Source organism: Somniosus microcephalus, chromosome 6, assembly GCF_052327205.1.
Source record: "Somniosus microcephalus isolate GS21.2 chromosome 6, FLI_Smic_1.0, whole genome shotgun sequence".
Classification (NCBI taxonomy): domain Eukaryota; kingdom Metazoa; phylum Chordata; class Chondrichthyes; order Squaliformes; family Somniosidae; genus Somniosus; species Somniosus microcephalus.
The window spans coordinates 192,056,325-192,079,322 of NC_140992.1; the positions used below are offsets into that span (position 1 = coordinate 192,056,325).

The window sequence follows — 22,998 nt, forward strand, 5'->3', positions numbered from 1 at the left end:
AGGGTCTGCATGAATTCAAAATATTCTGGATGGAGAGGTGAGTGGAGTACCACAGGACTTGGTGCTGGTATCCTTCAACATTTTTATAAATGATGATATGGAGGAGGTTATGAGTAGCTAGAGCTTATTTAGGGAAATGGATAGACAATTGGCAGATGCAATTTAATGTGGTTAAATGTAAAATAATTCAATTAGAGACAAGAGGCAAAATTTTCCCCTAAAAAAACGGGTGGGTTTGGAGCATGGGACAGTTAAATTGTTAAAAATGGGATCCCGACCTGATCCCGCCTCCAACCCACCCACTTCTGGGTTTAACGAAGGCGGGACAGGAGGCGGGTGACCAGCCCGCTCCCAGGGGGCGGTATGTCAATTTAAATATTGTAATGAGGCTGGAAGCCTATTTTTTTCACCTCCATTTCGAATTTAATTCGATGTGGATGGGTTTCACACAATTCGTGAAACCAGGCAGTTAAGCCGAGGCGGGGACTGTTGCATCCAGGTGGTAAGTGGCTTTACATCTACCTCCTGGATCCCTACCTAACCCACCGCCCGCGGTCGGAGACCCAACTCACGAGGCCTCTGATCACCATCCCAGGCCTCCGATCCCAAGCATGAGGCCTCCCCCTCTGGCACCCCCACAGATGATGCTAAGGCTGGCCACCATCCTCTGGTAGCCAGCCCCATTCCTCTCTCCCCCCCACCCCCGCCGATCCCCGACCTCCCCGATCCTCGGCCGATACCCCCCCGCCCATCCTCCAACTCCAACCCCCCCCCCCGTCAACCCCCCCGACCCCCACAATCTCCAATCCTCCATTGCCGATTCCCGACCCTCCCCCACCAATTTCCAGCCTCCACCCCCCCAGCAATCCCCGATCCTCCATGGCCAATTTCCGACACCCCTCCCGCGATCCCTGATTCTCCATTGCCGATTCCCAACTGCACGCTGGGCTTTGCCGATCTGGCTGGCTTCCCATGGGTGCTGGGCGTCATCAACTGCACACATGTGGCCATCAGGGCACCCCATCATCACCCAGGAGTGTTTGTCAACCACAAAGGCTTCCACTCCCTCAATGTGCAGCTGGTCTGCAACCATAGGAAGATCATCATGTGCCAAATTCCCAGGCAGCTGCCATGATTCTTTTGTCCTGCGCCAGTCCACCCTCCCTCAGCTCTTCCCAACTCCAAACATACTTTCCGGCTGGCTGCTTGGAGTCAAGGGCTAGTCACTGAAGGCGTGGCTCGTGACACCCCTGAGGAGGCCAAGTACTGAGGCCCAGGAAAGATAATGGCCCTGAAATTAGGATCGGGAGCTTGCCGCGCGTGCAAGCCCCCGATGTGCACTCACCCTGCGCGCCGACATCTGAAGCCCGGGCCTGCTTGCATTTCCTGTCACTGGCCCGGTTCAGATGTCGGCGCGATGTGCTTACCTGATCCAGCGGCGTAGTTAGTGCGATGTGCCGGCTGGGATCAGGTGAGCACTGTGCAGCCAATCAGGGGAGGGGAAACTCATTCATGAGTTTGACAGTAAGAGCTGTCAAACTCATGAAAACTCCTGGCCCCAAAACACTACTTAAACCTGAAAGAAAATTAAAAAAAACATTGCACTACTTAATTGAACAATAAAGAATTCTGAAAAACTATTTTAAACAATAATTTTAAAATTTGAAAAAAAAAATTATATAAAAAATCGGGGCTAAAACTAAACTTACCTTACTGTAAATTCTTTAAAAATAACAAACCTGTGGAAAAAAAATTCTCAATTGTACTAAAAGCCCACTTACCTGAAAAACGAAGTACTTACGTGTGGTTTTTCAATGCGTAAAGACCGGAGGCCTTTACACACGCGCTACTCTGAAAAAAGAAAGGAATTTCACTGCGCACGCGCTGCCTGTGCAGTCGCGCGCATTCTGCCTCTTAACCCCTTGGGTCAGAGGACAGGAAATGCCGGTTTTCAGCGCATGCGCTGTGCATGCTGAAAACCGGCAATTCCTCCGGGCACACGCGTGAGTACCCCGTCCGTATTCACGCGTTGTGCCCGGAATTACTGGGCCATAATGAAAGCCACATACAGCAGACAATAGGTATGCAGAAAATGCACTTCAGATGCCTTGACAGATCTGGAGCCCTTCAGTACGCACCAGCCAGGGTCTACAGAATCATCGTGGCCTGCTGCGCCCTGTACAACACAGCGCAGCAGCGAGGATTAGCGCTGCATGAGGAGCAAGGCACTGAGCGCACAGTCTCTTCAGAGGAGGAGCATCAGTTGGAAGATGAGGAGGAGGAGCAGGAGGAACCTGCGGTCCAGATCCCACCAGCACCCAAGCACATTGCTGCCCGGGAGGCCAGGGATGGGCTCATCATGGCCAGATTTACTTAACATCAGGCATTACACCCATATGGCTGCCACTTGCTGCGCCAGGTTCTCACCACCCCACAGCAACACCATAAAGCATCCCTACAATGACCAAGTTATTCCTTTCACACTGACCACCATTGCTGGAGGTAACGTTATGTCTCACCATTCACTCCAACTCACTAAACCACTTCCAAAGTTGCAGACAAAATTGGCCATGACCGGAAAGTGGTGAAAATAAATCTTTTTATCTGTGACATCAGAGTAACGGAAGCTTAACACAAACAGTTACCCATATGCATCTACTTGTGTGTCATCTTTCTCTTATGCGTGCTTCTATGAGGTGCAACCCCTGTGGCTTCAGCAGAGGTAGAGGCAGCCTGCTCACTTCCCTGCTGTGACTGCATAGACACTTTTGACAGACGTCCTCTGGGTCTTGAAGCCTGTGATGGCCCCACCAAAGTCTGCTCCTCCTGCAACTGTGGAGGGGCAGACTCAGCCATTGCGATCCCAGGAGGCATGTGGGGCTCTGACTGAGAGGGATGCAACCGGTGGAGAAGTGTAAGTGCTTTGAGAGGAGCCCCCACTTCCAGGTCCCCTCTCACCATCATCCCTCTGATGGGCCACCTGCACTTCCCTGGAGAGCACCTTGCTGCACAGCAGTGGGACCATGAGGACCCAAGTCTACATTTATATCCCTCCTAGAGAGGAGGTCTATCAACGTCTGTCATGAATTCTCCATAGATAGCACGTGCTCATGTGAGTGGCGCATTAGCTGCTCCATGCAGGTGGCCATCCTTTCCATGGAAGAGTCTACAGTCGCCATCGCCTGCAACATTGTGCTGCTCATGTTGGAGATGAACTCCTCCATTCTCTGCACATTTGCTGACATCGCATTGCAAATCCTGTCAAAGCCTCCTGCACTTCTTCCTGCACCTCCAGGAACGCCTTCTTTCTGGATGGCCCCCAAGGCTCAGCGTCTGCATGCAGCTGAGCAGAGCTAGGAGCGTCCTGTACCCTCTGGCGAGGAGTCTCCACTGCTGTCTCTATCTCCACCATCTCCTCTTGCTCACTTGTGACTTATGACACACCAGGTGACAACACTACTCTATCTCGCATGGGACCCACCGAGGTGTGCGTATCTGCGCTGGTGTTGGGTGCACCCTCAGAGGCTGGAGGCTCCTCTGAGGAATCGTCTTCCTCTTCCTCCTGGACAGTGGTGGGGCTCTTGATGGACCTGTGGGAGAGTAAAGAGATGATTTAGAAATGTCATATCAAGAATGGGTAACAAGACCATTATACACATGATGAACATTCACTGGCTGCTGACATCAGTCACCATATGAGTGACTGCTGTATGCCTTGTGGCTGTATGAGATGTAATTCTGTCACCAGGTTGCTGAGATGTCCCCCTCTCTCCATCTCCCACCTCCAGCTGCTCTGCGACTCCTGGTACTTCCAGGGTGACCTCCTCTGCTGCAGTTAATGTCGCCAATGATAGAGGGCCTCCGGTTCTCTCCCCCTCACTCTTATTATGGGCTCTCTTCTCCTGCAAGGAGGGAAAGAAGAGACATTCAAGTGAGAGTGATGGAATGAGTGTAAGGAATGGATGGGTTACATCTTTAGAAGGTGACTATGAAGGAGTGGGGTGCCAATGCCAACTGGCCTCCTTTTGTGGTGTTACTTGCTATGACTGCATTAGGATGAGGGTGAGTGTGAGGGGTGGTTAGTCAGATGGGGATGTGAGTATGTACATAGAGAGGGATGGGTGGACATGCAAGGTATGTTGGTGTGAGGAATGATGTGCAGGAGTAGGCTTGGGAAGGCAGAGTGATGGGGATGTGATGAGAGGCACAGCAGTATGAAGTTGAGTGTGGCTTTGCACTCACCTTTCCTGATCTAATGAAATAATTGAAGCGTTTCCGGCACTGCACCCAGATCCTCCTGACAACATCCCTGCTGTTCACCTCCTCTGCTATCTCCAGCCAGGCTCATTTTGTCTCCTGGGGAAGTCTCTTCCACCCACCAGAAGGGAAGAGGACCTCCCTGCGTGCTCTCACTCCTTCACAAGCATATGGAGGGAGTCATCTGAGAACCTGGGTACAGCTCTCTGCCTCTATGCAGTCATGTTTCCAAGGCTTAGCAACACACAAATGCTCCAATACAGTGCCTGCACAATCCTAGATGAACCTTCAAATGCAATGTGGCCCCTTTAAATATCCCAGCTGAAAATGAGTCATCGATGACATCATCAGACCCGCACCATTTAATAAGGCCAGGTAACGCGCAGGGCTGCCTTAATAGGCGTCATTATGGGAAAGTCGCTCTGAGGAGCGGCATGAAATGGGGAACTGGGTCCCAATCCGCCACGCCGATCGCCCACACCTGACCCGCCCCGCCAGGGTAAACAAAATTCCGGCCAGTATCTCAGTTACCAGAGTCTCTGACCCTGAAATTCTATGGAGTTATCACTGGTCCCCCACAACTTCAGCAGGAGATGGCAGGATCTCTAAAGAATGGCAAAGTTATGGAAGGAAGCCAGGACAACTCTGAAGTTTCAGGGCCTTTATTTCTTGTGTAACAAAAAATATGGGGAGAAGAATTTAAGACTTCATTGAAAGACCTGAGGGGTGTTACAATCCTCCATTTTATGTTCTTCCAACTCTATGGCTGAAATTTCAGTGTCAAGGGAGAGAAACAGGATAGACCTGGTGAAGAGATACTCTATAAAAGAGAAACCAATAGTCCAGCCTATTCCTTTTAGCAGTTATAAGGTGGACAACCTGAAAACAGATGCAGGAATATCAAGTGAGAGAGAGAAAAAGGTTTGTCAAGTTATTACTTGATTTCCTGCTAGAATGTTAAATGTCACATTGTTAGAATTAACGAATTCCAACGAATAACGGAGATCGACACAAGAGAACAATTAAACAGGTCTTTACTCAACGGAGATGCCACGAGGACTGCCTGAGCAGCCCCATGGTTTGCGACGTGACGTCATCGCGTTTGCCCGCGCTCTTAAAGGGGCCACGCCCCGTACATGCAAACTCTATATACAAAACACAGTAATGCCTAACACAATGGTACAGGTTTAGGCTGGTGTTAGAACATCATTAAAGAGAATTATATACAGTTAGCCAGAGTCATTCAGTGGTTCTGCCACATGCGCCCCCCCCAGAATTCGCTTTAACGGACAAAGTCAAACGGTGAGGGGGTCTGACGAGCCTGTCAGAACGACTCCTGTACTCTCGAGCGGAGGCTGCTTGGCGGCTGGCGGTCTGGTGGGTGGTCGAACTTGGTCTGCCGTAACGACGATGGGTGGCCGACCCCGTCTCGGTGGTTGTGCTGTCTCGACGGGGCGGTCGAGGTCCAAATGTGCTGGCTTTAAGCGGTCGACCGAAATGTGGTCCGGTTTACCACCGACATCGACCGTGGAGGTTTTGTCCCCTGCTTCCAACACGCGGAAGGGGCCGGTATATGGGGCCTTGAGCGGATCCCTATGTGCGTCAGGGCGAATAAAAACGTATTCAGCCCTGTGAAGCTCCGTGGGAACGTGTGTCCTCTGCAGCCCGTGGTGCGAAGTGGGCACCGGTGCGAAACATCTGGCCGCCTCTTGGTGACTAGCAAGCTGGGCAGACGCGGACCATGGCTCCGTCGATGTTGGTAGTGTAGTGTATGTAACCGTTCCACCTTTAAGAGAACTATTTTAAGGGTTGCACTACTTTATCTTGGCTGCTGTATACTGTAATACCGGTGGTGACCACACCGGTATATAAGTGCTGTGTAACGATTTATTGGGCAGTTCCGCCCTGACCTTCGACTAGTAAAGACCTGTTAAAATTTACTCTTGTGGTCTGTGTAGTAATTCTCATTATAACACACAGACTTAACAGTGGCGATGAGTACGATCTTACCCTGCGGCAGAGATACATCCAAGGCAGTTTAACGGGCGTCGAGAAGAAGCATCCGCCCTCATCATTCTGCTGAGAAAAGACTCGGGTCTGCAGAGCAAAGGAAGAATTCTGACACGAAGCCTTCCATCAGCAACAGGCAGTGATCATCCCTTCTATCACGGTGGTGGGTAAGCCGATCAGCGACGAGCAGCAAGTCGGCCACGTTGGCTGTGAAGTAGGGGAGGGAAAAACGGAGGATATAAGGGCGGAGAACTCGACCACGGCCGGGGAAAAGAGCCGGACAGAAGTCGGGGCCAGAGGCGCTGAGACTGGGGCAGCGTAAGGCACGGGAGCCGCGGTGAATGCAAACGCAGCCGGTGCGAAAGACCGGGCTGCAAGTGGGCTGGGAGACGCAACAGCGTCGAGAGAGAGCTCGACCGCGACCGGTGAAAAAGGCCGGGCAGCTACCGAGGCCGCGAGGCGCAGCGACCGGGACAGCGTAAGGCGCGGGAGAAAATTTAAAAAAACGCGGAGAACTCAGCCGCAGCCGGGGGAAAGGACCGGACTGCAAGAGGGGCTGGGAGGCACGATTTGAGAACCGCTGGGGAGGGCGAACGCAGCAATACGGCAATCGCCATTACAGCCAGCGGGGGAGAAAGGCAAACGCGGGAAGCCGCCATTTTCGTAGGCGGGGGAAGAAGACGAGCGCGGGAAACTGCCATTTTGTAAAAGGAAAAAAAAAATTCTTTTTGTTTCTCAAGAAGATTGCGAGGATGCCTAAGCGTGGTAACATCAACGATTTCGATCCCGATGTTGAAGATTGGGCCACGTATGTAGAACGCATAGAGATTTATCGTAAGGCAAATAAAATATCAAATAACGATAAAGCACTAACCTTACTAAACTCAACGGGTGCGAAGACATACGGGCTATTGAAGCATCTTCTATCACCAGCTAAACCGGCGGATCACACTTTCGCTAATATTGTTGCTGTCCTGAGAAATCATTTGAACCCCACACCGCTGATGTTAGCGGAACGATTTAAATTTTATGCGAGAACGCAACTGAAAGAGGAAAGCAACGCGGAGTATTTAATTGAACTGCGTAAGCTAGCGAAATACTGTCAGTTTGGGGAAAGACTGACAGAGGCACTGAGAGACAAATTCGTGTGTGGTTTGTCGAAAGAAGGAACACAAAAGCGGTTGCTTGAAGAGAATGATCTTACACTTGATAAGGCTGTCACTATTGCAGCATCGCACGAAGCCGCAGCGAGAGGCACTGCGGAAATGCAGCTGAAGGCAGCGGTACTCAGCGTAGATCAAATGGCTTTGGGTACAACGAAATGTTATCGTTGTGGAAAGACAACACACGATCAGAACCAATGCTGGTTTAAAGACCAGGAATGTAGAAAATGTGGCAAGCTTGGTCACATAGCTAAAGTATGCCGGTCAGGAAAGAAGACCAGCAACAAAAAGTCACCGCAGGAAAGGTGCAGAAAGGTACATAAGGTGGCTGAGAAGAGTTCGGATGAACAGAATTCGGATTCAGACTCCAACAGCAAGGAACTGGGTAGTCTGAGAATTCACAATGTGAGTAAGGAAGCTGACCGACAAACTATCTGGGCCACACTGCAGATAGCAGGAGTCCAAGTGAAGATGGAATTGGACACCGGATCGGCGTTGACGGTCATGAATAAGCAAGATTACAAAAGGTTATTCACACATATTCCCCTACGGGATACGGAGATAGTATTAAAGACATACACGGGGCAAAGAGTATACCCCATCGGAAAGATAAAAGTCAAGGTGGTACACAAGGGCAAAGAACACCAAGGAATGGACATATATGTATTACCTGAGGGAGGTCCACCACTTCTGGGACGGGAGTGGATCAGGAAAATAAATATGGACTGGCACTCCCTAAAAGCAATAACGGTAGATTCCGGGAAAAACAAAGATGTCAAACCTGCACGATTGTCCAGAATATTGGATGAGGGCATATGCAGCAGTGACAGTGACAAAGCAGAGAGTGAGAACTCGGTGAAGACAATCAGCTCAGACTCTGGAACTGATGATGGTAAGACCAGCCCATGTGCAAAAGACAAGTCTAAAATGGACTTGCAGACTAATGATGGAAAAACGAAGGAGTGCATAAATGCTTCAGAAGAGAACAAAGTATCAGAACAGAATTCCACTGAACAACAACATAGTTTGACAGAGAATTCTGAGTCTGTCCAGTCTACAGACATGCGCATTTCTGAGGAACACCGGGCTCGAACTCAACTCAATCTCAAACTACAACAGCAATTAGAACAAATGATTCGCCGTTTTGAGCAAGAGATGAATGCAAAGAAAAAGTTCTTTGACACAGAGTGGGAGAATCTGGAAAGACAGCAGAAGCAGCTGATTGAGAAAATGGAACAGGAACACACAAACCGTCTGCACGATGAGGCCAAACGAATCAAAGCTGAGCAAGAAAGGGAATATGTCAAATTCATCGATCAGTTGAAAGCTAAGAAGAAAGAGCACCCTTTTGTGAGCAGTGTCAGCAGTAATAAGCCACTCAGGGAATTGGTGGCAGAGGCAAAAGCTGAAGTGATGGAGGAAATAGAAGACAATAGAGAAGAAGCAGAAGATGATGACTCATCTGAACCATTATCACCCCTACCAGGTCACGCACGTGGTCCCTCCGAACTGAGCCAAATCAGTCTGGAAGTAGAAAAACTTCCCAAGGTACTCGAGCCTTTAGAAGTCAGCAATGCTGGTTCTGAAGTTACGAAAGTTCAAGCTGTTAAGTCCAGTGAAGGACTATTAGATGAGTCACCCCAGCAACGAGAACCTACTACACCACCGAAAACTACTACACCACCGAGGCGTTATCCAGACCGAGTCAGGAAGCCTCCAGAGAGACTGAATCTGTGAACTGTTTTTACATGAAGTTGTATATATGTTATGTTTAATGGGGAATATATACGGTTAAGCTAAAAAGGGAGGATTGTAGAGTATGTAACCGTTCCACCTTTAAGAGAACTGTTTTAAGGGTTGCACTACTTTATCTTGGCTGCTGTATACTGTAATACCGGTGGTGACCACACCGGTATATAAGTGCTGTGTAACGATTTATTGGGCAGTTCCGCCCTGACCTTCGACTAGTAAAGACCTGTTAAAATTTACTCTTGTGGTCTGTGTAGTAATTCTCATTATAACACACAGACTTAACAGGTAGGAAGTCCCCTGGGACTCGCAGCGGCTGACCATACACAAGCTCCGCTGATGAAGAGTGAAGGTCTTCTTTGGGGGCTGTGCGAAGGCCCAACAGGACCCACGGTAGCTTGTCTGCCCATCCAGCGTCCTGGAGGCTGGCCCTTAGGGCAGCTTTCATTGACCGGTGGAAGCGTTCGCAGAGGCCATTCGCCTGTGGGTGGTAGGCTGTGGTGCGGTGTAATTTGACACCGAGCCCTTGGGCCACTGCACTGCAGAGTTCGGAGGAAAACTGCGGTCCCCTGTCTGACGAAATATCTGCGGGCACTCCGAAACGGGCGATCCAGGAGGAAATGAACGCCCTGGCCACGTCCGCCGAAGTAGTGGATGACAGGGGAACCGCCTCCGGCCATCTGGTGGTGCAGTCAACCATGGTCAGGATGTGTGAAAAACCATGGGAGGGTGGGAGTGGTCCTACCAGGTCCACGTTGACATGGTCAAAACGGCGCTCCGGAACTGTGAAGGTGGCCAACGGAGCTTTGATGTGGCGCTGTACCTTGGCCATTTGGCAGACCACGCAGGTGTTGGCCCAGTCGCGGACATCTTTTAGCATGCCATGCCATACAAACTTCGCTGACATCAGTTTCTGAGAGGCCTTCATTCCGGGGTGTGACAACCCATGTATGGCGTCGAACACTTTGCGGCGCCAGACGACCGGCACGACAGGGCGAGGATCCTGTACGGAGACGTCACACAACAGCGTGGTACCTGCCGAATGGAAGTTGACGTCGGCCAACTGGAGGCCAGTGATGACCGTTCTGTAAGTTTGGACGTCCGGGTCTGAGGCTTGGTCCGCTGCCATGAGGGCGTAGTCGATGCCCAAATCAACCGTATTGACGATTGTGCGGGAGAGGCAGTCTGCCACCAGGTTGTCCTTACCGGCCACGTGCTGTATATCCGTGGTGAATTCGGATATGTAGGTCAGTTGACGCTGCTGTCGGGCTGACCACGGTTCGGCGGTCTTGGCCATTGCAAAGGTTAGCGGCTTATGGTCCACAAAGGCGGTGAAAGGACGTCCTTCCAGAAGAAACCGAAAATGGCGGATGGCCAGAAAAAGGGCGAGCAACTCCCGGTCGAACGTGCTGTATGCTCTCTCGTTCTGCCGTAGTTGACGGCTGAAGAATGCCAATGGCTGCCACGTCCCGTTCACCCACTGCTGTTGCACGGCACCGACTGCGTAGTCCGACGCGTCGGTGGTGAGGGCGATGGTGGCTCCTGGCAGCGGGTGCATCAGCATAGTCGCGTTGGCTAAGTCGCTTTTGGTGTCGGTGAACGCTCGGGCCATGTCATCCGTCCAGTCTACCGGGTTCTTGCCAGTCTTGCCCTTGAGGGCCTCGTACAGGGGCTGCATGAGTAGTGCGCCTTAGGCACGAAATGGTGGTAAACGTTTACCATGCCTAGGAATTCCTGCAGGGCCTTTATGTTCTGCAGACGTGGAAAGGATGTTACCGCCTCTACCTTCGAAGGTAAAGGAACCGCTCCCTCTGAGGTGATGCGATGCCCCAGGAAGTCAATTTGGTGCAGGCCAAACTGACACTTAGCCGGGTTGATAATCAAGTCGTGTTGGCTGAGGCGTCGAAAAAGGGTACATAGGTGACAGGTATGTTCTTCCTTAGTAGGACTGGCAAATAGAATGTCATCCAGATAGACGAAGAGGAACTTGAGGTCTCGCAGCACAGAGTCCATCAGGCGTTGGAAAGCCTGGGCGGCGTTCTTTAACCCAAACGGCATTCGTAAAAACTTGAAGAGGCCGAACGGGGTGATGACTGTGGTCTTCTGGACGTCTTGTGGATGAACTGGGACCTGGTGGTAGCCCCGGACGAGGTCGACTTTTGAAAACACAGTGTTCCCTGCCAAATGGGCAAAGAAATCCTGGATATGGGGTATCGGGTACCGATCAGGAGTGGTGGCGTCGATAGTCGCCGCATGGCCGCCGGGTTTCGGGATGATATGGAGGGGTGAAGACCAGGGACTATTCGACCGGCGAATAATCCCTAACCGTTCCATGGTTGCGAACTCCGCCTTTGTGACCGCCAGCTTGCCAGGTTCCAGGCGCCGGGCCCGCGCATAGACCGGGGGGCCGTTGGTGGTGATGTGGTGTTCCACACCATGTTTCGTGGCTGTGGAGGAGAACGTGGGTCTTGTTAGGTCGGGGAATTCGCCGAGCAGGCGAGCGAACTCTTCAGGAGTCGGGAACACACAGGAGACGGTGCGTGATGTAGTGTTACTGCGGTAACACGGAAGAGAATTAAAAGTTGCTGCGTTGATCAGCCGCCGGTTCCTAACGTCGACCAGGAGGCTGTTGGCGCACAGGAAATCCGCGTCGAGGAGGGGCTGGGAATCTTTGGCCATAACAAACTCCCAGTGAAAACGTTGCCCCCCGAGGCACAACTCCACTCGCCGTCTGCCGAAGGTCCGAATTGTTCCGCCATTGGCCGCTTCAAGGGCGGGGCCGTGATTCCCTGTCTGCACATCGAGGGCGGACGCGGGTAAAATGCTGCACTGCGCTCCGGTGTCGCACAGAAAATGACGACTGGAGAGAGCATCAGTGATGAACAGCAATTTTCCCGCGTTGCCGATCGCCATCATGGCCGCGGGGTGCCCGTTAGACCCGTTCCTCGGTGGTCGCAGTGTTAGTTGTTGTTTTTTGGGGGGAAAATTGCAGGGAGGGCGGCAACGCTTTGCCTTCACGCCGAACTGCACGTGGTAGAAACACAGCCCAGCAGGCCGACGAGCTGGGGCGGCGTCCTGCCGGGTTACAGCGAAAATTTTGTCAGCCTCCGCAGCGAGTGTTTCGCAGTCTTCAGTTTCAGATCTGGCCAAGGCAGCTTGTACCTGTTCAGGCAGTTGGCTGAGGAAAATCTCGCGGAATAGGAAACATTCCCGTTCTGAGCCCAGGAGTGTGAGCATTTGGCTCATCAACTCTGAAGGCTTGGAGTCCCCGAGCCTGGGCATAGCGAGTAATCGACGGGCGCGCTCTGATTTTGTGAGCCCGAAAACCTGCAGTAACCGCACTTTGAGGGTTTCATACTTGCGCTCCGTTGGGGGGTTTTCGAGGAGGCTGACGATCCGAGAGGCGGTAGAGCTGTTGAGTGCGGAGACCACGTAAAGATACTTGGTCTGATCCGCATCGATGTTCCTCAGGGCGAACTGGGCCTCGACCTGAATAAACCACGAGGGCGCTTGCTGCTCCCAGAACTGCGGTAGCTTTAGCGAAACGGCGTTTGCTTCCATGCTGTGCTCTTCTTTTGTGAAAACGTTCACAAAAATGGGGTCACCAATGTTGGAATTAACGAATTCCAACGAATAACGGAGATCGACACAAGAGAACAATCAACGGAGATGCCACGAGGACTGCCCCGTGGTTTGCGACGTGACGTCATCGCGTTTGCCCGCGTTTTCCCACGCTCTTAAAGGGGCCACGCCCCGTACATGCAAACTCTATATACAAAACACAGTAATGCCTAACACAATGGTACAGGTTTAGGCTGGTGTTAGAACTTCGTTAAAGAGAATTATATACAGTTAGCCAGAGTCATTCAGTGGTTCTGCCACAACATTACATATATTTTTACTAAATAGCAACAGGAAAGTTTTCATAGTTCTCGGCTTAGCTTTCTCATAGGTAGGTTTGGATTGGTTGACTCAGACCCAAACTACAATCAATTCCATCCTCCCTATAATTGACTATTACATTGGCAAATACAGAGCGCTGCGCTGGCCATGGTGCCCTTCATGCACCTGAAATTCCCCTCTCCACTGTTTTAGCAGAGTTAATCTATTTTAAAATAAAATAGCAAAGAGAACAATTTCAAGCAAACACTTTAAGCATCCATATGCTAATATCCTACAGCCTAGTTTCAGGTCTCAGAATTTACAATGATCAGCCTTTGGTTCCACTTGACAATCAATGCTGAAAATGTTTTGTAGGATTGATAGGCAACTGTCGGTCCACAAGAATGTAAATGTTTTATAAAACAAATGCTGTACAAATCCTCTGCAAATGTTGTACTATAAATATATCCTTACAATAAGTTTAAAACTGCCAATCTTTCAAATTACTTTATTTTAGCAGAGAATATTGGAGAGCAATAAGGATGTTTGTCCCACACAACTATCTTGTATTGATGTTAAGAACCTTGAGGTAAGAAAATGCAAAAGACTCATTTATATTTACAAACTTTATACTCACATGGTGAGCAAGTGTGTAAAAAGGATAAATGCATACACTTTGCGCGGTGTAAGCAAGGGGACAGGTATACGCTCAAATAGAAAATAAAATGGAAATCTCTGAATTAGTCCTACATAGCTAGTTGAACTAATGGCCCGGATATTTACTGTGGCAGGGTTTCCGTGACGGGGGTGGGGTGAGGGGTGTTATGGTCGGGAAATACGGAAGTGCGGATTTCCCCGAACGCCGTGGCATGCGTGTTTTTTTTAACAGATTCCCCGATTGAAAGCCAGCCTGATTGACAGGCTTGGCTTTGTGTTGGGTGGGGAATGCTCCAGAAAAGGCCGCAGCCCAGGATCAGGTAAATTTAATGGTTGTTGGGGGCAGAGGTCGCGGGGGGGGTGCGGTGCGGGGAGATCGGATGGGAGCAGAGCTCGGGGGGTTGGAGAGAGATGGGAGAGGGATCAGAAATCGGGGGAGAGATGGGGGGCAGTCGGGGGTAGAGTTGGAGATCGGGGGGTCGCGCGAGATCGGAGCGGGGTCAGAGATCGGGGAGAGAGATGGGGCAGTCTGGGGAAATCGCAGGAGAGATCGGTGGTGCCGGTGATAGGGGGGTCTTGGGGAGAGATCGTGGAGGTGGGAGGGTTGTCTGCAGGTTAGCTTGTTGGGCCAGGAGGAAACAAGCAGTGCTGTAAAGGCACTTACCTGATGGATCCAGCCCTTCTCACCAGGTTTCTGACATGGGTTAAAAATAGAAACCCTGTAAAAATGGAATTACTCAGCCTCCATAAAAGGTTTCAATGACCGACCCACCTCCTGAGAGCAGACTGGTCGTCCGCCACTCATCCCGTTTCCGATAAAACTGGAAGTGGGCAGATTCGAGGCATGTTGGGTTCCTGTTTCAGATTTTTAACATTTTAACCTTCCACCTGATCCAAACCCACCCATTTTTGGGGGTTAAAATTACCCCCAATATGTCTATACCACTAAACTGTTTTAACTTGTTAAGCTAAATGTGTAGTACTATATATAGTTGTTCAATAATATTTATTGCATAAAGTTATCTATGGCCCAGAAATTCGTGTCGGGGGCTTCCCGCGGTGCAAGCCCCCGACCTGCACTTACCTAGCGCGCCGGCCGTTGAGGCCTGGGCCTGCGTGCATTTCCTGTCTGTGGCCCGGTCCAGCTCCCGGCGCGCTGTGCTTGCGTGATCCAGCGGCGTAGTTAGTGCGATGCGTCGGCTGGGATCACGTGAGCACTGGGCAACCAATCGGGGGAGGGGAAAGTCCATTCATGAGTTTGACAGAAAGAACTCATGAAAACTCCGGGCGCCCAAAACAGTACTTAACCTTAAAATAAATTTGAAAAAAAATCACACTATTTAAATCAACTATAAATAACATTAAATAACTATTTTAAACAATAATTTAAATTTTTGAAAAAAATAATTTTATAAAAAATCGGGGCTAAAAATACACTTACCTTACTGTAAAGTATTTAAAAATAATAAACCTGTGGAAAAAAGTTCTAATTTTAATTAATTGACCACTTACCTTTTAAAATGAAGTCCTTACATCTGGTTTTTAAATGTGCAAAAAGTAGAGGCCTTCATGCACGGGCAAACCTGTAAAAAAAGAGGAAGTTCAACGCGCACGCGCAGACTCCTGAACCCCTTCGTTCAGAGGATCGGAAATGCCGGTTTCCCGCGCATGCGTAGTGCATGCAAGAAACCGGCACTTCCATCGGGTCCACGCGTGGGTACTCCATCCGTACTCACGCGTTGGGACCCGAATTTCTGGGCCATTGTATAGTCCTGGTACAGATTAACATTTGATGCAGTGCACCGGGTTAGCATTCATGTAGAGTACTGTGAATAGAGTTTGTAATTGTTTAATATGAATAAAATCTTCAAGAGGTTTCATTGTCTTAGACTGATGTCACTCTGGATTGTTCTCAGGTGCGCTGTGATCACAAACTACCTCTCAATAAGAAGATTTATCTGGGGACAGAGACTCTCAAGTCTGATGGAAATCCAATCCATGGGAACTTGGAGAGCAAATGTTCCCCAATACTTTTAAATATCTCAGACCACCAAAGGTTCCCATCACACACAACACAACAGAAAGGTAAAACAATACATTAGAAGGGACTGGTGTATTACTGAGTTTATGTACCAGGTAACACAGAGTGTGACAGAAGATACAGTATAGCAGAGTTCACCCAAGTACCATGCCAAATTTCTCACCGAGTTATCTTCGTGGCTTTCCTCCCTCAGCCTCTGCACCAAGCGACTTCTCATCCTCGGTGATTTCAACTTCCATCTCAACTCATCATGCTTTCTCTCCTGAGTTCACTGCCCTCCTATCTTCCCCTAATTTCTCCCTCCATAAAAACTCCCCTACCCATATTGACGGCCACCCCTTCACCTTACCATCACGTGACCTCGCTACTCCCATTGTGTCAATCACAGATAAGGCCATCTCTAATCACTTCCTTGTATTGCTCTCTACCCACATCCCCCTTCCCCTTCCCAACCCCACTTCCTTCTATGTCAGCCCCTGGAAAAAAACTCTCACCCAATTCACTTACAACTGCACTTTCAAATTCCCAACTGTCTAGCCTTTGGCCCTCCATTCACCACGACATTTCTGCAGCTACCGATCTGCACAATCGCACCCTCACCACCACCTTTGATGCCCTTGTTCCCAGTAAAACCATTACTCTCTCTCACCCTGATCATTCCCCCTGTACGGCCCTCATCACTCCCTTAAGTCCAAGGGACGCTGACTTGAACGTTTGAACTGTCCAGCCTCTGGCCCTCCATTCACCATGACATTTCTGCAGTTACCGATCTGCTCAACCACACCCTCACCACTATCTTTGATGCCCTAGTCCCTACTAAAACAATTACCCTCTCTCACCCTGGCCGTTCACCCTGGTATGGCTCTCATCTTTGCTTCCTTAAATCCAAGGGACACAGACTCGAACGGATATGGTGGACAACTGGTTTAGCCATTCACTGCCAGATCTGGCTGGACCACATAAAGCACTATCGGGTCCTGCTCTCGTCTGCCAAAATTGCTCACTATTCCAGAATCATTCTGAAATGCAAAGATAAACCCCAGCTCCTATTCTCTACTGCCAACCGTCTTCTTAAACCCCTCTCTCCTGTCTCCTCCGATAACAAGTGTGAGGAGCTCATGGACTTCTTTGTCTCTAATATTGAAACCATCCGCTCAGCTGCCTCTGCCACTTCCCTTCCTTCCCCACTGGGCCAAACTTCCTCTAAGGTTCTCCCCTGCCTTAGCCCTGAACTCACTTCTTTCTCCAGTTTCTCTCCGATCTCCCCTCATGACTTCTCTGCGCTCATCTTGTCTGTGAGACGCAGCTCCTGCTCCCTTGACCCTATTCCCACCAAACTGCTGACCACCCAACTTCCTTTTCTGGCTCCCATGTTAGCTGATAATGTTAAGGTTCTCTCTCCTCAGGTACTGTCCCCCTCTCCCTAAAATCTGCCGTCATCACCCCTCGCCTCAAAAAACCAAACCTGGATCCCTCTGTCCTTGCAAACTACCACCCCATCTCCAGCCTCCCTTTCCTCTCCAAAGTCCTTGAATGTGTTGTTGCCTCCCAAATCCGTGCCCATCTTTCCCGCAATTCCATGTTTGAATCCTTCCAATCAGGTTTCCGCCCTTGCCACAGTACTGAAACGGCTCTCATCAAAGTCACAAATGACATCCTTTGTGACTGACAAAGGTTAACTATCCCTCCTCGTCCTTCTTGACTTGTTTGCAGAATTTGACACGGTTGACCACTCCATCCTTCGTCAATGTCTCTGCACCATAGTCCAGCTGGGTGGGACTGCACTCGCCTGGTTCCATTCATATCTACCTAATCGTAACCAGAGAATCACCTGCAACAGTTTCTCTTCCTGCTCCCGCATCGTTACCTCTGGTGTTCCCCAAGGATCTATCCTTGGCCCCCTCCTATTTCTCATCTACATATTGCCCTTTGGTGACATCATCCAAAAACACAGCGTCAGTTTCCACATATACGCTGACGACACCCAGCTCTACCTCACTACCTCTTCTCTCGACCCCTCCACAGTGTCTAAATTGTCAGACTGCTTGTCCGACATACAGTTCTAGATGAGCAAAAATTTTCTCCAATTAAATATTGGGAAGACCAAAGCAGCACGGTGGCATAGTGGTTAGCACTGTTGCCTCACAGCGCCAGGGACCCGGGTTCGAATCCGGCCTCGGGCGACTGTCTGTGTGGAGTTTGCACATTCTCCCCGTGTTTGCGTGGGTTTCCTCCGGGTGCTCCGGTTTCTTCCCACAGTCCAAAGATGTGCGGGTTAGGTTGATTGGCTATGATAAATTGACCCTTAGTGTTAGGGGGATTAAATACGTGGGGTTACGAGGATAGGGTGGGATATGTGTTGGTGTAGGGGTTACGGGGATCGGGTGGGATATGTGTCGGTGCAGGCTCGATGGGCCGAAATGGCCTCTATCTGCACTGTGGGGTTTCTGTGATTCTGTGAATTGTTTTTGGTCCCCGCCACAAACTCCGTTCCTTAGCCACAGACTCCATCCCTCTCTCTAACATCTGTCTGAGGCTGAACCACACTATTCGCAACCTTGATGTCATATTTGACCCTGAAATGAGCTTCCGACCACATATCTGCAGCATAACAAAGACTGCCTACTTCCACTTCTGTAACATCGCCTGTCTCCACCCTTGCCTTAGCTCGTCCGCTGCTGAAACCCTCATCCATGCCTTTGTTACCTCTAGACTTGACTATTCCAACGCACTCCTGGCTGGCCTCCCACATTCCACCTTATGTAAACTTGAGGTCATCCAAAATTCAGCTGCCCATGCCCTAACTCGCACCAAGTCCCATTCGCCCATCACTCTGTGCTCGCTGACTGACATTGGTTCCCAGTTAAGCAGCACCTCGATTTCAAAATTCTCATCCTTGTTTTCACATCCCTCCATGGCCTCGCCCCTTCCTATCTCTGTTATCTCCTTCAGCCCCACAACCCCACCGAGATATCTGCGCTCCTCTAATTCTGCCCTCTTGAGCATCCCTGATTATAATCGCTCAACCTTTGGTGGCCGTGCCTTCTGTTGCCTAGGCTCTAAGTTCTGGAATTCCCTGCCTCAACCTCTCCGCCTCGCTACCTCTCCTTTCTCCTTTAAGATGCTCCTTAAAACCTACCTCTTTGACCAAGCTTTTGGTCACCTGCCCTAATTTATCCTTATGTGGATCGGTGTCAAATTTTTTGTCTTAAAATACTCCTGTGCGGTGCCTTGGGACGTTTTACTATGTTAAAAGCGCTATATAAATACAAGCTGTTGTTGTTGTTTATGGCGAATAACTGGTTTAGCAATTCATCACACACAGCACTATCGGGTCTTGCACTCCTCTGCCAAAACTGTTCATTATTACAGGAACATCCTGGGATGCAAAGATAACCCCCAGCCTCTTCTCCTCTCCACTACAAAATGTCTTCTTAAACCCCTCTCCCCTGCCTCCTTCACCCCCAACTCCAGCAACAAGTGCAAGGAGCTCATGGACTTCTTTGTCACTGAGATTGAGACCATTCGTTCAGCTGCCTCTGCCGCGTCCCTCCCTTCCTCTAGCCCACCGGGTCAAACTTCCTCTAAGGTTCCCCCCTGCCCTAGCCCTGAACTCGCACCTTTCTCTCTCCTATCTCCCCTCATGCCCTGTCCGACTTCATCTTGTCCATGAGACCCACCTCCTACTCCCGTAAACCTATTCCCACCAAACTACCGACCACCCAACTTCTCTTACTGGCCCCCATGATAGCTGATATTGTTAATGGTTCTCTCTTCTCAGGTACAGACCCCTTCCCTTCAAGTCTGCCGTCTTCACCGCTCTCCTCAAAAAACCCACTCTTGACCCCTCTGTCCTTGCAAACTACTGCCCCATTTCCAACCTCCCTTTCCTCTCAAGTCCCTGGAATAGTCAACTCTAGAAGTAACAAAGGCATGGATGAGGGTTTCAGCAGCCTCCACTGTCTCTAAATTGTCACCTCCCAAATTCGTGCCCATCTTTCCGGAACTCCGTATTTGAATCTCTCCAATCAGGTTTCTGCCCCTGCCACAGTACTGAAACGGCCCTTATCAAAGACAAAAATGACATCCTATGTGACTGTGACCATGGTAAACTATCCCTCCTCATCCTTCTCAACCTGTCTAAAGCCTCAGACACAAGTTGACCACACCATCCTCCTCCAAAGCCTCTCTTCCATCATCTAGCTGGGTGAGACTGCACTCACCTGGTTCCACTCTTATCTATCCAGTCGTAGCCAGAGAATCACCTGCAACGGCTTCTCTTCCAGCTCCCACACGGTTACCTCTGGAGTCTCCCAAGGATCTATACTTGGCCCCCTCCTCTTTCTCATCTACATGCTGCCCCTCAGCGACATAGAAACATAGAAGATAGGAACAGGAGTAGGCCATTCGGCCCCTCGAGCCTGCTCCGCCATTCAATGCGATCATGGCTGATCATTCAAATTCAGTACCCGGTCCCTGCTTTCTCTCCATACCCCTTGATCCCTTTAGCCTTAAGAAATATATCCAACTCCTTCTTGAATATATTTAATGAACTGGCCTCCACCGCCTTCTGTGGTAGAGAGTTCCACAGGTTCACCACTCTCTGGGTGAAGAAATTCCTCCTCATTTCTGTCCTAAATGGCCTACCCTTTATCCTTAGACTGTGTCCCCTGGTTCTGGACTCCCTGACCATCGGGAACATCCTTCCTGCATCTAGTCTGTCCAGTCCTGTCAGAATTTTATAAGTTTCAATGAGATCACCTCTCATTCTTCTAAACTCCAGCGAGTACAAGTCCAATCGACCCAATCTCTCCTCATACGTCATTCCTGCCATCCCAGGTATCAGCCTCGTGAATCTTTGTTGAACTCCTTCCATGGCAAGAACATCCTTCCTCAGATAAGGCGACCAAAACTGCCGACAATACTCCAGATGTGGTCTCACCAAGGCCCTGTACAACTGCAGCAAGACATCCTTGTTCCTGTACTCAAACCCTCTCGCTACGAAGGCCAACATACCATTTGCCTTCTTAACCACCTGCTGCACCTGCATGCTTACCTTCAGCGACTGCTGCACAAGGACACCCAGGTCTCATTGCACTTCACCTTCTCCCAATCTATTGCCATTTAGATAATAATCTGCCTTCCTGTTTTTGCCACCAAAGTGGATAACCTCACATTTATCCACGTTATATTGCATCTGCCATGTTTCTGCCCAATCACCCAACATGTCCAAATCATCCTGGAGTTTCTCGACATCCGCCTCACAGCACACACGTCCACCCAGCTTTGTGTCGTCTGCAAATTTGGAGCTATTACATCTAGTTCCCTTGTCCAGATCATTTATATATATTGTGAATAGCTGGGGTCCAAGGACCGATCCCTGCGGTACCCTACTAGTCACTGCCTGCCACTCGGAAAAAGGCCCGTTTATTCCAACTCTTTGCTTTCTGTCTGCCAACCAGTTCTCTATCCAAGTCAATGCCTTGCCCCCTATCCTGTGTGCCTTAACTTTACACGCTAATCTCTTATGCGGGACCTTATCGAAGGCCTTCTAAAAGTCCAGATACACCACATCCACTGGTTCTCCCTTATCTATTTTACCAGTTATATCCTCAAAAAATTCCAGTAGATTAGTCAAGCACGATTTACCGTTTGTGAATCCATGTTGACTTTGTCCGATCCTGTCACTGTTTTCCAAGTGCTCTGCTATTACATCTTTTATAATGGACTCTAGCATTTTCCCCACTACTGATGTCAGGCTTACCGGTCTGTAATTCCCCATTTTCTCTCTACCACCTTTTTTGAATAGTGGGGTAACATTAGCTACCCTCCAATCCATGGGTACTGTTCCAGATTCCATCGAATGTTGGAAGATGATCAATGCATCTACTATTTCTAGGGCCACTTCCTTAAGTACCCTAGGATGTAGATTATCAGGCCCTGGGGATTTATCGGCCTTCAGTCCCATCAATTTCCCTAACACCATTTCCCTACAAATACTGATTTCTTTCAGTTCCACCCTTTCATCAGACCCTATGTTCCCCAGCATCTCTGGGAGGTTATTTGTGTCCTCCTTTGTGAAGACAGAACCAAAATATGTATTTAGTTGGTCTGCCATTTCTTTGTTCCCCATTATAAATTCCCCTGATTCTGACTGCAAGGGACCTACGCTTGACTTCACCAATCTTTTTCTCTTCACATATCTATAAAACCTTTTACAGTCAGTTTTTATGTTCCCTGCAAGCTTACTCTCATATTCTATTTTCCCCCTCTTAATTAATCCCTTTGTCCTCCTTTGTTGAATCCTAAACTGCTCCCAATCCTCAGGATTATTGCTTTTTCTGGCCAATTTATATGTTCTCTCCTTGGATCTTATGCTATCCCTAATTTCCCTTGTTAGCCACGGTTGAGTCACCTTTTTTGTTTTATTTTTATGCCAAACTGGGATGAACAAATTCTGTAGTTCATCCATTGCAGTCTTTGAATGTTTGCCATTGCCTATCTACCGTCAACCCTTTGAGTGACATTCCCCAATCAATCCTACCCAACTCGCGCCTCAGACCATCGTAGTTTCCTTTATTTAAATTTAGGACCCTAGTCTCTGAGTCAACTACTTCATTCTCCATCTTAATGAAGAATTCGATCATATTATGATCGCTCCGACCCAAGGGGCCTCGTACAACAAGATTGCTAATTAATCCTTTCTCGTTACATAATACCCAGCCTAAGATGGCCTGATCTCTGGTTGGTTCCTCGACATATTGGTCCAGGAAACCATCCCGTAAACACTCCAGGAATTCCTCCTCCACAGTATTGTTAATAATTTGGTTAGCCCAATCTATATGTAGATTAAAGTCACCCATGATGACTGCTGTGCCCTTATTGCACGCTTCTTTAATTTCCCTTTTAATGCCATCCCCAACCTCCGCCTTTCTGTTTGGACGTCTATATACCACTCCCACTAACGTTTTTTGCCCCTTGGTATTTCTCAATTCTACCATACAGATTCCACATCATCAGAGCTAATATCCTTCCTTACAATTGTGTTAATCCCTTCTTTAACCAGTAATGCTACCCCACCTCCCTTTCCTTTTTGCCTATCTTTCCTGAATATCGAATACCCCTGGATGTTGAGTTCCCAGCCTTGGCCATCCTTGAGCCACGTTTCCGTAATCCCAACCAAATCATGTTCGTTTACCTCTATTTGCACAGCCAATTCATCCACCTTATTACGAATGC

General features: G+C 49.3%; 1 protein-coding gene across 6 annotated transcripts in view; it reads left to right on the top strand.

The window, feature by feature from the left end:
- The window catches only part of LOC147116288 (receptor-interacting serine/threonine-protein kinase 2), an 81,282-nt gene that overhangs the window by 37,779 nt on the left and 20,505 nt on the right, over positions 1–22,998 (top strand). For 2 of the 6 annotated variants that reach the window (XM_085991117.1, XM_085991118.1), the window contains exons 9-10: positions 13,579–13,650; positions 15,635–15,803. In XM_085991117.1, coding sequence (XP_085847243.1) covers positions 13,579–13,650; positions 15,635–15,803 — 241 coding nt within the window. Of the gene's footprint in view, positions 1–210; positions 13,651–15,634; positions 15,804–22,998 lie in introns of those variants that run through there. The other 4 variants (XR_015078771.1, XR_015078770.1, XR_015078769.1 and 1 more) reach the window with 3 other exon arrangements.